Genomic DNA, 14,500 nt, shown 5'->3' on the forward strand with positions numbered 1-14,500 from the left:
GCGGAAGAGCCTTGATCCAGGAATTGCCATGGCACATTAGGGATGCCTTTAATTGGCGGTGGACGCGCTCTATCATTCCGTTGGCGCTCGGATGGAAGGCCGTTGTACGAATGCGTTTCGCAGCGAAATTCTGCAAGAGACGACAGAACAGGTCGGACTCAAACTGAGTACCGCGATCCGTGGTTATAATCGACGGAATGCCGAAACGAGGTATCCACTCCCTTGTAAAAGTGTCAACAACTTCTTCGGCTGTGATGGTACGCATAGGCCAGACTTCAGGCCACCTAGTAACCCGATCGATTGCTGTAAGGCAGTAGCGATACTCAGAGCAAATCGGTAACGGTCCAATAATATCCATATGGATGTGAGAGAACCGACCGGATGGAGTGTCGAAGGTGCCTAAGGGAGCAGAAACATGTCTAGATATCTTGCAACGCTGACAAGCTTCGCAAGTGCGAGCCCACTCTCTACAATCTTTGTTTATGGATGGCCACACGTAACGGTCAGCTACGAGACGAGCTGAGCCCCTAATGCTAGGATGACTCAGGTTATGTAGTTTGTTGAATATCGTGCGACGCAAGTCACGGGGTACATACGGCCGAGGCTTGCCGGTCGCAAGATCGCAAAACAGGGAGTAGCTTGTGCCAGGTACGCGTAATTTTACCAAATTAAGACTGGAATTGCCAAGTAATTGGGTCAACTCCTCGTCTGCTCCTTGGGAAGCGGCAAGAGCCTCATATTCTTGCTCTAAGGAAATGGCTTCTACCCGAGACATTGCGTCAGCGACAATATTGTCCTCGCCTCGTATATATTTAATGTCCGTCGTAAACTGACTAATAAAAGACAGTTGGTTAAGTTGTGGTGGGGGAAGCTTCTCGCGACGTTGTACGAAAGCGTACAGCAATGGCTTGTGGTCAGTGAAAATTGTCACATGTTGGACTTCCACAACGTGTCGAAAATGCTGTACACTTTCGTACACGGCCAAAAGTTCGCGGTAATAAGCCGGCCACTCACACTGTTTAGGGGTCAACTTCTTGCTAAAGAAAGCAAGTGGGACCCAATTTCCGTTAACCAACTGTTGGAGGCAAGCACCGACATGAAGGCTTGATGCATCGGTAAACAAACCTAGGGGTGCATCAGCAACAGGATGGTGAAGGATTGTCGCGTCTGAAAGGCTTTTCTTACAGTCCTCGAAATTCTTCAGCAGTTCAGGCGTCCAGGGATATGGTTTGGAACCCTTACTCTTGGTAGCGGCCAAAGTCTCGATAAGCGGAGCCTGAAATTTTGCGGCGTCAGGGATAAAACGCCTGTAGTAATTGAGCATGCCAAGAAACCTGCGCATTCCTTGGACATCCTCAGGAGGCTTAAAATCTATCAGGGCCTGAATACGGTCCTGGGGTGGGCGCGTGCCATCGGCGCATATGGAATAGCCGAGGAACACTACCTCGCTGGCGCCAAGGACGCACTTGGACGGGTTTAAAATCACTCCATATTCTTGGAGGCGTCCAAACAGAGTGCGTAGGTGCTTCTTGTGAGTATCCTCGTCTGGTGAAAAGACCAAAATATCATCGATGTATGGAAAACAGAAATCGAGACCCCGTGTGACCTCATCGATAAATCTCTGAAAGGTCTGACCAGCATTACGAAGACCAAAGGTCATGTAAGGAAATTCGAAGAGGCCAAACGGAGTCACGATGGCCGTCTTCGGAATATCGTCCTTGAAGACGGGGATCTGATGGTAGGCTTTCACCAGGTCGAGGGTACTGAAAATTTTGGCACCAGAAAGATTGTGCGTAAAATCATTGATGTGACGAACCGGATACTTGTCCGGGACAGTCCTGGCATTCAAGCCCCGGTAGTCGCCACAAGGTCGCCACAAGCCATCCTTCTTGAGCACCATCTGCAAAGGAGCGGCCCAATCACTTTTAGATGGCCTTGCGATCCCGCATTTCATCATGTCCTCAAACTCCTTTTTGGCAGAAATAAGTTTGTGTGGAGCCAAACGGCGAGGACGATACGATACAGGAGGACCATCAGTAGTTTGGATGAAATGGACGGTGTTGTGCTTCACAACTCGGGGTAAGCCAGGAGGACGTGTGATCTCAGGAAACTCAGCGAGCACCTGTGTAAAAACTGAGTTGTTGCAGGCTACAGCCTTGACACTGTCCTGTGAAACCTGAGCCGTGACAGCAGACACAAATAATTTAGAATTCCCGTCGACAAGACGCTTGAGTCGGCAATCTGGCAAAAGGTTATAGTAACTAAGAAAGTCAGAACCAATGATAGGAGTACTAACGTCAGCGATGACAAAATTCCAATGGAAGTCGCGACGAAGGCCCAAGTTCAGATGCATGGAAATACTTCCGTACGTCTTGATTGAGCTACCGTTCGCAGCGCTGAGGTTGTACTCATTATCAGTAAACCGACCTTTAAGAAGCCGCCGAGGGAAACAGCAGAGGTCTGAGCCAGTGTCGATGAGGTACTGGTGCTTAGACTTCTGATCAGTGACAAAGAGTCTAGTCTGGCGGCTGGGTTGGTAACAATCAGTGGCCGCCTCTACTGACTGTTGCTGCCATTTCCCTGCGGCGCTGACCAGCTGCAAGGTTGGATGCATTTGGCTGCCTTGGTGTTGAATTTTTTATGGTACCAACACATTTTTACGGGAGCACCAGGTGTCGAAGTGCGAGAGCGACGAACAGCAGATGCGTTGCGGCCAGGATTTGTTAGGTTTTAAAGTGTTAAGGTTCCAGTCCCCACATAAAATATTTTTTTTATTACGTTTTGATATTCTAAATAATAATTGTTTCATATTTGTTAAGAAAATTTGAGGATCACTAGAGGGAGTTCGATATTTACATATGATAATAATATTTTGCGCAGTCAATTCAATCCCACAACATTCAAACTCGAGGTCACAAGATAGGTTTATTGTTACTGGCTGGCTACTGGCTAGAAAAATAGACTCGCCAGTACTGATAGCCAGCGTTGGCCTGGCATGAAAAACTGTTCACACGTGGCATATACCAATTACCAAGCCAATACTGGCTGCCAGTCTTATTGGCAGCCAGTATTGGCTGTGTATAAACTATACTTAATACAAAAAAAAATCCCGCTATATTTTACTTGACACTTGCCATGGTTAAGCCGAGAACAAATATATACTAGTAATCTGTGGCCGAGAAAGAAAAAAACAAAATATACTAGTAATCTGTGGAAAAAAACATCGACCAATGACAGCTGTCAAAATGTATTTTTTATTTTCGAATTTTTGCATTTTTTCAATAAAAACAAAATAAACTAATAAATTGGAATTACGGTACATTTTGTGATTTAACTTTTACAATAAAATATTCATACATATTAGATACGGGATAATAGATCTACAGTATCTACGAAATGACTACTGCAGTTTGTTTTGATCAAGTGAATTTTGTATTTTGAAAATCTTAAGTATTCCTTGTAATGTTGTATGAAAGCTGGTGTAAAAATGAGGTGCTGTGTAGAAAACTGTACAAATGACTCGAATAAAATAAACAAATTTAATGGGATCACATTTCACATGTAAGTTTTCAGTTAGCATTGTTGATAACAAATATATCGATTTTTTGTCGTTCATGTGAGTGCGTATCACCTAAAACTTGCTTTTTAACTCTTCAGGTTTCCAAAAGATGAAAAATTGAGAAATGTTTGGATTCAAGCTCTAGGCATTCATGATTGGGAGCCCAAGGAGCGCAGGTATCATATTCTCTAATACTATATATTATATATATTTTATAGAAAAGACACAGGTTTGGTTAAAACTATTTGCTCAGTGTATTAAAGATACAACTTTGAACTACTACAAGAACTTTGAATTACAGTGCAATATGTTCGGAACACTTCAAACAAGATGCCTTCTATGAAACTAAATCTGGCTCAAGAAAGTTAAGAAATGGAGCTGTCCCATTGCCTGCTATGGTAATTGAAATATTAAACTTCTATTTTACAGTTTATTAAAAAAGATCTACAAATAATAAATAGTATAGAAATGACATGACTTTTTGTGTTTTAATTTTGTTTTAAAATTGTATATTCAATTTCAAAGTTATTTTTAAAACTGTTCCAATTTTCAGGAATCAAATGAGGAATTGGGAGATCCTGCATCCTTAATGGTATGGTTTTATTTGTTTTTGTATTAAACATTTAGTTCTTTTTCATTTACACAATAAAATACTACAGATATTTACTATAATTTCAGGTGTGCAGGATATGTTTGGCAATAGACGTAAAGATGCACCACATAAGAGACAACAATCTGGTCTACCTCTTTGAGGATGTCACAGGGATACTGGTATTTAAATACTTATATTTTTAATATCTAAAATCTATATCAATACTATTAGGTATTGTATTAAAATACAAAAAAAGTGCCTCAACACTTCCAAGGAATTGAATGTGTTTTACCTTACTGTTTAAGAATTATTTTTCAGATATTTTTTCTTAATTCCAGAATGTTTTTAATAACTTGACCACAAAAGCTACTCTTTATAAGGAAACAGTTTATTTTATAACAGTTTGGACAAAGTATGGATATATTCTTAGCTACAACTCATTTCTTGTTTACAGCTCGGTGCAGATGACAGGCTACCAAAGATGTTGTGCTGGGAGTGCACCGGGCGACTAAAATCCGCCAAGAAGTTTATCGATAAGGCAGTGAGATGTAATGCGCTGCTGGCCAGCACAGGAGATATTGATGGATTTGTATGTGTCTACCATAATTTACTTTTTACCAAATAGACCTGAGAAAAAACAAACTGATGGATCTCTTGATCTCTCGATGAACTTTCAGCATAATAGGCCTATTATGCTGAAAGTTGTGTATTTTAATCCCTTGTTTCTTAGGGAAAACATTATGTTATCATTACTTCACGCTGGTTTTCTGTGCACCCTTATATTTCACCTGTAGAATTAAAAAAATTGTGCCAAAGAATGGTTGTTGTAGCACTCATATTTATACTTAATATTATAAAGCGGAAGAGTTTGTTTGTTTGTTTGTTTGAACGCGCTAATCTCAGGAACAACTGGTCCGATTTGAAAAATTCTTTCAGTGTTAGATAGCCCATTTATCGAGGAAGGCTATAGGCTATATTTTATCACGCTAAGACTAATAGGAGCAAAGAAATAGAGGAAAATGTATACTAATATTATAAAGCGGAAGAGTTTGTTTGAACGCGCTAATCTCAGGAACTACTGATCCGATTTGAAAAATTCTTTCAGTGTTTGATAGCCCATTTACTGAGGAAGGCTATAGGCTATATTTTACTACGCTAAAACTAATAGGGGCGAAGAAATAGAGGAAAGTGTGGAAAAAACGGGGAGAAATTATTTGAAAGGGCTTATTTGAACCCGCTAATCTCAGTAACTACTGGTCCGATTTGAAAAATTCTTTCAGTGTTAGATTTTCCATTTATCGAAAAAGGCTATAGGCTATATTTTATTACGCTAAGACTAATAGGAGCGAAGAAATAGAGGAAAATGTGGAAAAAACGGGGGAAATTATATGAAATTGCTTATTATATCTTAAGAACTACTGAAGCAATTTTTATGTTATTTGGCAAACTTGAAGAATAGACCACGTGAAGGGAAATAGACTATTTTTTTGTGGAAAAATGTACGATTGCGTGAAATTCCTAAATTACGCGGGCGAAGCCGCGAGGAACATCTAAATATAATAAAATCGTAGGAAGGTCAATTCTACAACAGTAATACAATAATAATTAAATGCTTAATTTAAACAATTTTTGTTGCAGATTACAATAGGAGATATAAAAGCAATAAACAGAAGTCAGAACAAACTACAATCAAACCTGGTGACGGAATCCTTAAATGACTGCCACCTCGTCATTAGCGATGACATCAAGACGGAGAAACAAGTTGAGTATGATGAATTCAGTGATGACAACAGAGATGAACTACCAGAATCAGAACCGGTACTGGAAGTTAAGGATGAAAAGATATTTGTAGAGGAGTATCCGGGGTACACTAGCGAAGATGATAGAACTTTAAGTGAAGTTTACAAGGAGAAAAAAGTGAAGAAGAAGAAGTGTAAAGTTAAAAGTGACAAAGTGAAGGATCCTGATGTGGAAGCAGAGATGGAGAGTGTGGTGAAAGGAAGCGCAGACGACACTCCTGAAACTACTATGAATAGGTAAATCTTGATATCATAATTATCTAATCACACAAGGAGCTATCTGATCACTGATCTCCCAACACCGACTTGACAGCTTATGCCCCGTTGCACCTTGCCCCACCAAAGAGATATAAATTTAACATTGCTCCAATCACGAGCATTCACAATTCGTCCATTAAGCCAAAAATAATGTATTGGCATTGGCTCCAAAATCTTTAAAAAAAAAAGGCCGCCGGTGGCCACTTGATGGGTTAATGTTGCTTTGTTTTGAATTACTAGTTACCATGTAGAGTGCGTCCGTTCGAAATTCTTCTAAACGGTCGTTTCGCCTTTCTACATGTTCAGGTACAAGAAGTCCATGGTCCGGCGGCGGAAGGTGGAGTCGTTCGGGCTGGAGCTGTTCACGGTTACCACGGCGTCGTACGAGGAACAGGTGGCGGAGGTGGCGCGCCGGCAGGAGAGCCACGCCTACCGCACCGCCCCCTTCCGCTGCACGGTGTGCTACCGCGCCTTCAACACGCGCGACCGCTACGACGCGCACGCCGTCAGACACAGCGAGGTGGGCGTGGCTTACATGAGAATGAGTCGTCAGTTTAGCTCAGTAACTAGTTGCCACTTACTTGAACAACTTACGCACACATAAATAAATAAAAGTTTACTTCTCTTATCAGGCAACATCATAATATGGAATTTATTCTTAAAGTATCCATTTCTAACCAATTTAACTTTATTTAATTCATTTTAATTTATTTTGACAAGTCCTTGTCCAACCTTGTTTTGTAAATCTTGATTATCATTACATTATAGTCTGTCCGTGTGTTGCAGCAATCTGGCGCGTACGAATGTTTCATCTGCAAGACGCGGCTGAAGACGGCGCGCGCGCTGCGCAAGCACCTCACCGCGCAGCACACAGAGAAGTACTCCTGCAAGGGATGCCCCTTCTCCACCAGGAACAGGTATACTTCACTCAGGATATAATATATGAAAGTAATACTGCAATCGTACTGTCAGTTGTGATCAACTATTGGTTAAGTTTTTCGCATGGTTGCTATCGTAAGATCCAAGAGTTTTTTTTACTTAGAAGAATCGATAGTAATGAACGGTTGGACTAAAGGTTCCAAGCTAGTTCACGAGCGATCTATCAATCTATTTGACACGCCGTCGATCCAATATTCGTCCATCAACGTGAAAACACTGTCGGTCCAAATGGATCGAATCGACGCGATGGAATTCCAACAGCGCCGAGCCAAATTGCCGCGCGCGCTCGTGAATGGTGTTACCGCGAGCCAAAGACGCCATTATGGTTTTAGTTTGCGTTTAGAACACGTCCGGTACTGTCGACGCCTACACTCAAAATGATGAAATGGAACGGCTCGCTGGCGTGTTCGTGAATGCCATGAATTTGGCTTGGCGCGACATCGAGTATCGAGCCAATGGCGCGAGAGCCATATGGATCACTCGACAATGCCTACCCTAAAAGGGGTGACAGACGTGCGAGTAAGTACGCGGACTTATAGCTCGACGGCCTTTATCGCCTGTGTGTCAGCAAAGAGCCGCGAGCTTCGAGCCTGGGGGCATGGTAATCCAGTGTTTGCGATTCTCGTGTGTCACCGACGCGAGCCGAGTAAGTTCGCGAACTTAAAACCCGCGTGCTTTAAGTTCGTACGTCTATCAGGTACTTTAGATAGACACGATGGTATACTCAGCAGACGTAATATATTTTTCATGTATGTGTGTGTGTAGGGGCGTGGCGCGCGACCACGAGCGCTGGCACGCCGGCACCAAGTACCAGTGCCCGCACTGCCCCAGCGAGTTCGAGTGAGTATCAGAGCTATATTCTTTCTATACTTTATTTATATCGGTCTTCACAAGTTTTTAAAGACTAACGAAGCGTTCAGAAGCGATCGAGTATTACGTAACGCAGTCCTTGGTCTTGGATGTGTATTAAATATTAGTATAATATTCCTTCAAGCCCCATAAGAGCATCGGTGATCGCGACAACAATAGAATACAATAGCATTTCCAAGAATCCGCGATCGAAGGAATATTATAAAAATCTTAAATGTATGTATAGTATAAAAGTATTAAATATATTTCCGTTGTCTGGTACCTGTAACACAAGTCCTTCAGGTACTTGCATAGCAAGCAAGCGTCCATAGATAAAGAAAATACTTGCTTGCTCTAAGTAAAAGTTAACCGTAATATTTTTTCCGCAGCAAGGTGACGACGTACCTGGGCCACATCCGCATCAAGCACGTGTCGCGGTTCGTGTGCGGGCTGTGCGGCTACACCTTCATTAGCCAGAAGGGCATCGACGTGCACAAGAGGAAGAAGCACCGCCTTGCCGACGACCAGGTCGTTATAATTGCTCGCGTCTTGGAAACTGCGTCCTATTCAAATAAAAAATTGCAATACTCTAATTTCTAATGCCCGCTTCGAAATAGCCGGCTGACATCATCATCATCTGAAGTCATAGAAAAGAGCTGAAGTAAAAAGGTGAAATTAGCTAACGCTTTCGGTTAGCTACATCATAAACTTAGCTTACTTTTTAACCGACTTCCAAAAAACGAGGAGGTTATATGTTCGGCTGTGGATATATATATTATTTTTGTCTTTTTTTGCCTACGATGTTTGTGAGTGATATCGTGCTTCCGAAACCCATACTAATATTATAAATGCGAAAGTGTGTCTGTCTGTCTGTTACCTCCTCACGCCCAAACCGCTGAACCGATTTTACTGAAATTTGGCATGGAGATACTTTGATACGAGATTTATACTCGCGTCTCGTGGCTCGGCTCGCGGCGCGTCTCGCGGCTCGCGTCGAAGCGCGAGTGTAAACAAAGCTGGCGTCCCCCTCGAGCTCACTTGGAAACCGCTCCCGACGCGAGCCGCGCCGCGAGACGAGCTGCGAGCTCGAGTTTACAATCAGGGCTCGGGGCGCGTCTCGCGGCTCGTCTCGTGGCTCGTCCCGGAAAAGGACATAGGATACTTTTTGTCCTGAAAAAATGTACGCGATAAACGAATTATGGCGCAACGGAGTTGCAGGCGTCCGCGTCATCTAGTTTATTAAATATCTGTTAGTGCTGCTATTAGTGTAGATTTGTTTCTAAGTGCAGTATTACCTCGCAGTTGCCGCTGGAGGGTCCGTACTGCGCGGAGTGCGACGTGCGGTTCCTGACGCAGGAGGCGCACGACCGGCACCTACAGCTGTCCTCCCAGCACAGCACCGACCACGACCCGTGAGTATCAGCTGTGACAGCAGGCGGCAGGCGCACCACCGGCACCTGCAGCTGTCCTCCCAGCACAGCACCGACCACGACCCGTGAGTATCAGCTGTGACAGCAGGCAGCAGGCGCACGACCGACACCTGCAGCTGTCCTCCCAGCACAGCACCGACCACGACCCGTGAGTATCAGCTGTGACAGCAGGCGGCAGGCGCACCACCGGCACTTGCAGCTGTCCTCCCAGCACAGCACCGACCACGACCCGTGAGTATCAGCTGTGACAGCAGGCGGCAGGCGCAAGACCGACACCTGCAGCTGTCCTCCCAGCACAGCACCGACCACGACCCGTGAGTATCAGCTGTGACAGCAGGCGGCAGGCGCACGACCCGTAAGTATCAGCTGTGACAGCAGGCGGCAGGCGCACGACCGGCACTTGCAGCTGTCCTCCAAGCACAGCACCGACCACGACCCGTGAGTATCAGCTGTGACAGCAGGCAGCAGGCGCACGACCGGCACTTGCAGCTGTCCTCCAAGCACAGCACCGACCACGACCCGTGAGTATCAGCTGTGACAGCAGGCGGCAGGCGCACCACCGGCACTTGCAGCTGTCCTCCCAGCACAGCACCGACCACGACCCGTGAGTATCAGCTGTGACAGCAGGCGGCAGGCGCAAGACCGACACCTGCAGCTGTCCTCCCAGCACAGCACCGACCACGACCCGTGAGTATCAGCTGTGACAGCAGGCGGCAGGCGCAAGACCGACACCTGCAGCTGTCCTCCCAGCACAGCACCGACCACGACCCGTGAGTATCAGCTGTGACAGCAGGCGGCAGGTGTATACGTACGACACCTGCAGCTGTCCTCCCAGCACAGCACCGACCACGACCCGTGAGTAGATACGTGGGCAGGTTTCGAGCTAAACCGAGTGTTATACGCATTTTTTGATCACATTTAAAACACTGCATTATACTGTTATCGCGACTCTGCGTATGAGTTCTGACCACGACCCATCAGTAGAGCAATATGTGGGCGGGGTTGATCACTAAACGTGTGTTATGCATGTGTTGCGATCACGAATCGTGAGTAATATGCATGCTCCAACCGCGACTATTTCAAAACCATCCGTCACAAACATTAACAAATGTTAGTGATTAAATTAAAATTTAAATCATCCCATAGAGCAGTGCTGCGTTGAGGCGGGTCAGTCCGTATGGCGCGGGTGCCCGCGCCGGGCACATGCTCAACGCAGCGAACGCCCTTATAGATAATCATAACATGGGCCCTGGTTTAGCAACAATGAAATAGGTATTCAAATATGTAAAATCAATAATTATTCCAGCAACCGCATCCGCAACGACTCTCAGAGCATGAACACGGAGGGGCGGCGGCGCGGTGAGGTGCGGCGCATCGAGCGGCGGCCGCGCGTGCACGCCGGCGACGCGCCCGCCGACGAGGACGCTGCCATGGGGGGCGGGCCCGTCTCGTGCGAGCAGGTAATGCCCACTTTGGGATTTATGGGCGTTTATGGATGGAAAAATGTCCGTGAGTTTTGTTCATCTATGAAAAATTATAGGCATAATGCTCACAAATGGGCAAAATTCGGTCCGTCTCTAGGCTATATTTAGCCGACATTACAATTTGTTAAATCAGTAACTTGTACTTTCCTGAAGAACCCTGTATACGAACTTATTCTGATCAACCGTATTTCACTTTACTACACCGTAATTACTGATGTTGTATTGTGCCTGTGTGTGTGCGCAGTGCGGCATCCAGCTGCACGACCTGCGTCTGTACGCGCAGCACTTCCGGCGCGCTCACCCCGACAAGAACCGCACCAAGTACCCCGCCATGAAGTCGCCCTGCATGTGCGAGCAGTGCGGCCGCATCTTCCAGGTGATTGTGTCATTTTGAAACCAGTGTGACAGTCTACCTCAGCGCCGCAGATATTATGTAATGAGAAAACAGCTCTCTGAACTCTGACAATGATCTGATCGATACAAATCTCCGCCTAGTAGTCGGTGGCAGGTGAAAAGTGTCAAAAAACTTTTAATAACAGTTTCAAAAAGATGACGCCACGCACCGCGTTTGTGTAAGTGTAAAATTCTTTCAAACCCTTTGGACCACTTACTCAATGTTATGTAGATTATATTTCTGTCTTGGCTATAATGTATTCTCTATATCAGAGCATGGCGCTGCTGAAGGACCACATGTGGGTGCACACGGGCGAGAAGCGGTTCAAGTGCGACCGCTGCGACAAGAGCTTCACGCAGAAGACCAACCTGGTGTTCCACATGCGCGTGCACAGCGCCCAGCGGCCCTCCTTCCCCTGCCCCGTGTGCGGGAAACACTTCGCCTTCTTCAACAACCGCCGCCGCCACATGTTTGTGAGTCGTCCCCCCCCCTCACACACACACACACACACACACAGACTAACCTGGTGTTCCACATGCGCGTGCACAGCGCCCAGCGGCCCTCCTTCCCCTGCCCCGTGTGCGGGAAACACTTCGCCTTCTTCAACAACCGCCGCCGCCACATGTTTGTGAGTACCCCCTCCCCCCTCACACACACACACACATACCAACCTGGTGTTCCACATGCGCGTGCACAGCGCCCAGCGGCCCTCCTTCCCCTGCCCCGTGTACGGGAAACACTTCGCGTTCTTCAACAACCGCCGTCGCCACATGTTTGTGAGTCCCCCCCCCCCCCCCCCCCTCACACACACACACAGACCAACCTGGTGTTCCACATGCGCGTGCACAGCGCCCAGCGGCCCTCCTTCCCCTGCCCCGTGTGCGGGAAATACTTCGCCTTCTTCAACAACCGCCGCCACATGTTCGTGAGTAAACCCCCCCCCCCCCCCCCTCACATATTACATTGTTTCATTATGGAAAAACCAGACACAGAAAAAAAGATAAGCAATTGCTTATCTTTTTTTTTTATGAAAGAAGGGGGCAAATGAGCAAACGGGTCACCTGGTGGAAAGCAACTTCCGTCGCCCATGGACACTCGCAGCATCAGAAGAGCTGCAGGTGCGTTGCCGGCCTTTTAAGAGGGAATAGGGTAATAGGGGTGGGTAAGGATGGGAAGGGAAGGGAATAGAGAAGGGTAGGGAAAGGAATAGGGTAGGGGATTGGGCCTCCGGTAAACTCACTCACTCGTCGAAACACAGCGCAAGCGCTGTTTCACGCCGGTATTCTGTGAGAACGTGGTATTTCTCCGGTCGAGCCGGCCCATTCGTGCCGAAGCATGGCTCTCCCACGTATAATATATCTATTGTTATCGCGGCCGCATGTGGCCGCTTGGGAGTTGAAGCATTAAGAAGTAAGCGGTTTAGATATCTTCTACATGCCCTCTTTGCGGTGCAATTAGTATCTAAACACACCATGCCGAATTTCCGCGGCGGAAGTTCGGCTTGATTTCGCCTGCAATGTATTTTAAATTACCGATGACAGACCATGCCCAAATTCCGTCGCGTTATATTGTATGCGTTTGACATTGTTGACATTATCATGCCGAACTTCTGCCGCGGAACTTTGGCATAGTGTATTTATACACTAAGGATGAAGCCAAACGTGCGTAATTTGTGAGTTGTGAGTCGCAGAATTTCTGCCGGACAGAATTCTGCTGCATTCAATTTCATACAAAAGTCGACTCAAAATGAGTTGTCTGCCCGCTCACACGCATTATACCGACCAAATTCAGCGACTGAAATTCCTCGACTGAAATTTCCCGACTCACAACTCACAAAATTACGCTCGTGTGGCAGTCGAACAGAATTTCTGCTGGGCAGAATTCTGCCCGGCAGAAATTCTGCGACTCACAACTCACAAATTACGCTTGTTTGGCTTCACTCTAAGACTTTTCATTCATTTATTTATTTATTCATTCGTTCATCAGTTCATCCATTCATTAAAATGTTTAATTCCCAGATCCATACCGGCCTCAAGCCGTTCAAGTGCGACACGTGCGACAAGTGTTTCACTACGGGCGGGGAGCTGCGCGCGCACGTCGACCACGTGCACCTCAAGAAGCCCTGGCCGAAGCGCGTGCGGACGAGACACCACGCCTGGCCGGGACCCGAAGGTGGGTGACTCTAATGAGCTAGCTTGACTTGTGATATTTAATTTTACTATTATTTAAAGTCAAGAAAGGGTAGATGCTGCACAAATATTTTATGAACGTAATCTAGATTGAATGATGTTTTTCCACAGACACCATATTTTGTACACTTTAAATTATTATCACCCTGACATATTAATTAGTTATTAGAGTTTTTATATCCATATGCCATTTAAAAATTATGTTCGATGTCTTCTTTTTTCCCCAAGTTATAAAGTACCTATTAAAATGGTCTTCATAACCATGAAAAATTATCTATCTATCAATTGGAGACGGATTATTGTAATATATTTTTTATTACAGACTGAATGCAGCCTTTCGAGATGAAAGGATAGTCGTTTATAAGTGTCGCTACTCGGAAAATAAAGGCCTTAATGTTATACTCAAGAACACAATGTAAAAGTTTTGCTGGTACTATTTGTCAGGCAAAAATATTTTCTAGGCATTCTATATTTATCTTTATTCACCCCTTACTAATAAGAATATTTACACAGAGTATAACTATTCAAGGTTTGCTATTTTTTCTGTCAATTGACGTTTTCAATATGCCAGACAAAGGAAAGGCTGTGTAAATATTTTCATTCGTAATGCTAAGTACTCACATACGGTTTTACTTGATCGAGCAATCACGTAGAGATAAAACCACGGCTCGTCCTTTCGTCCACACATTCAGCATTACTCGATAGTTTACTTCAAATTGAGTAAAAATTATCGTGTGGACCGCAAAACTCACACGCATGAGTAAAGCTCGACGGCTCGCGTCGAGTAAGTTTGAAGGAAATTAGATTTATTTAATTCCATTGAGCCGGCTCGATGCGACCCTTGGAGTTGTGAGTCCACACGATAATTTTTGGACCTAATTGAACTTATTGTCCTAATGGACCTAATTATTGTTAGTTATTTATAGAAGCTTGTGCATATTGTTGACACGCCTAGTAAATAAATAAATAAAAAAATTTTTTACTCGATTTGGAGTAAGTAAAACTAT

The 14,500-nt window shown here is 45.2% G+C and overlaps 1 protein-coding gene across 1 annotated transcript; it reads left to right on the forward strand.

Moving 5' to 3' along the window:
- The first annotated feature begins 3,265 nt into the window (after positions 1-3,265).
- LOC121736542 (zinc finger protein 23-like) lies at positions 3,266-14,121 on the forward strand. The gene is made up of 17 exons (XM_042127811.1): positions 3,266-3,561; positions 3,658-3,735; positions 3,861-3,957; positions 4,113-4,151; positions 4,238-4,330; positions 4,606-4,740; positions 5,790-6,187; positions 6,515-6,728; positions 6,995-7,125; positions 7,913-7,987; positions 8,386-8,524; positions 9,299-9,408; positions 10,733-10,886; positions 11,155-11,286; positions 11,577-11,777; positions 13,323-13,476; positions 13,816-14,121. Exons 1-17 carry the CDS (start codon positions 3,470-3,472, stop codon positions 13,818-13,820), a joined length of 2,247 nt encoding a protein of 748 aa, XP_041983745.1. The 5' UTR covers positions 3,266-3,469; the 3' UTR covers positions 13,821-14,121.
- Positions 14,122-14,500: the final 379 nt, after the last annotated feature.

This window comes from Aricia agestis, chromosome 19 (genome assembly GCF_905147365.1).
Source record: "Aricia agestis chromosome 19, ilAriAges1.1, whole genome shotgun sequence".
Lineage (NCBI taxonomy): Eukaryota > Metazoa > Arthropoda > Insecta > Lepidoptera > Lycaenidae > Aricia > Aricia agestis.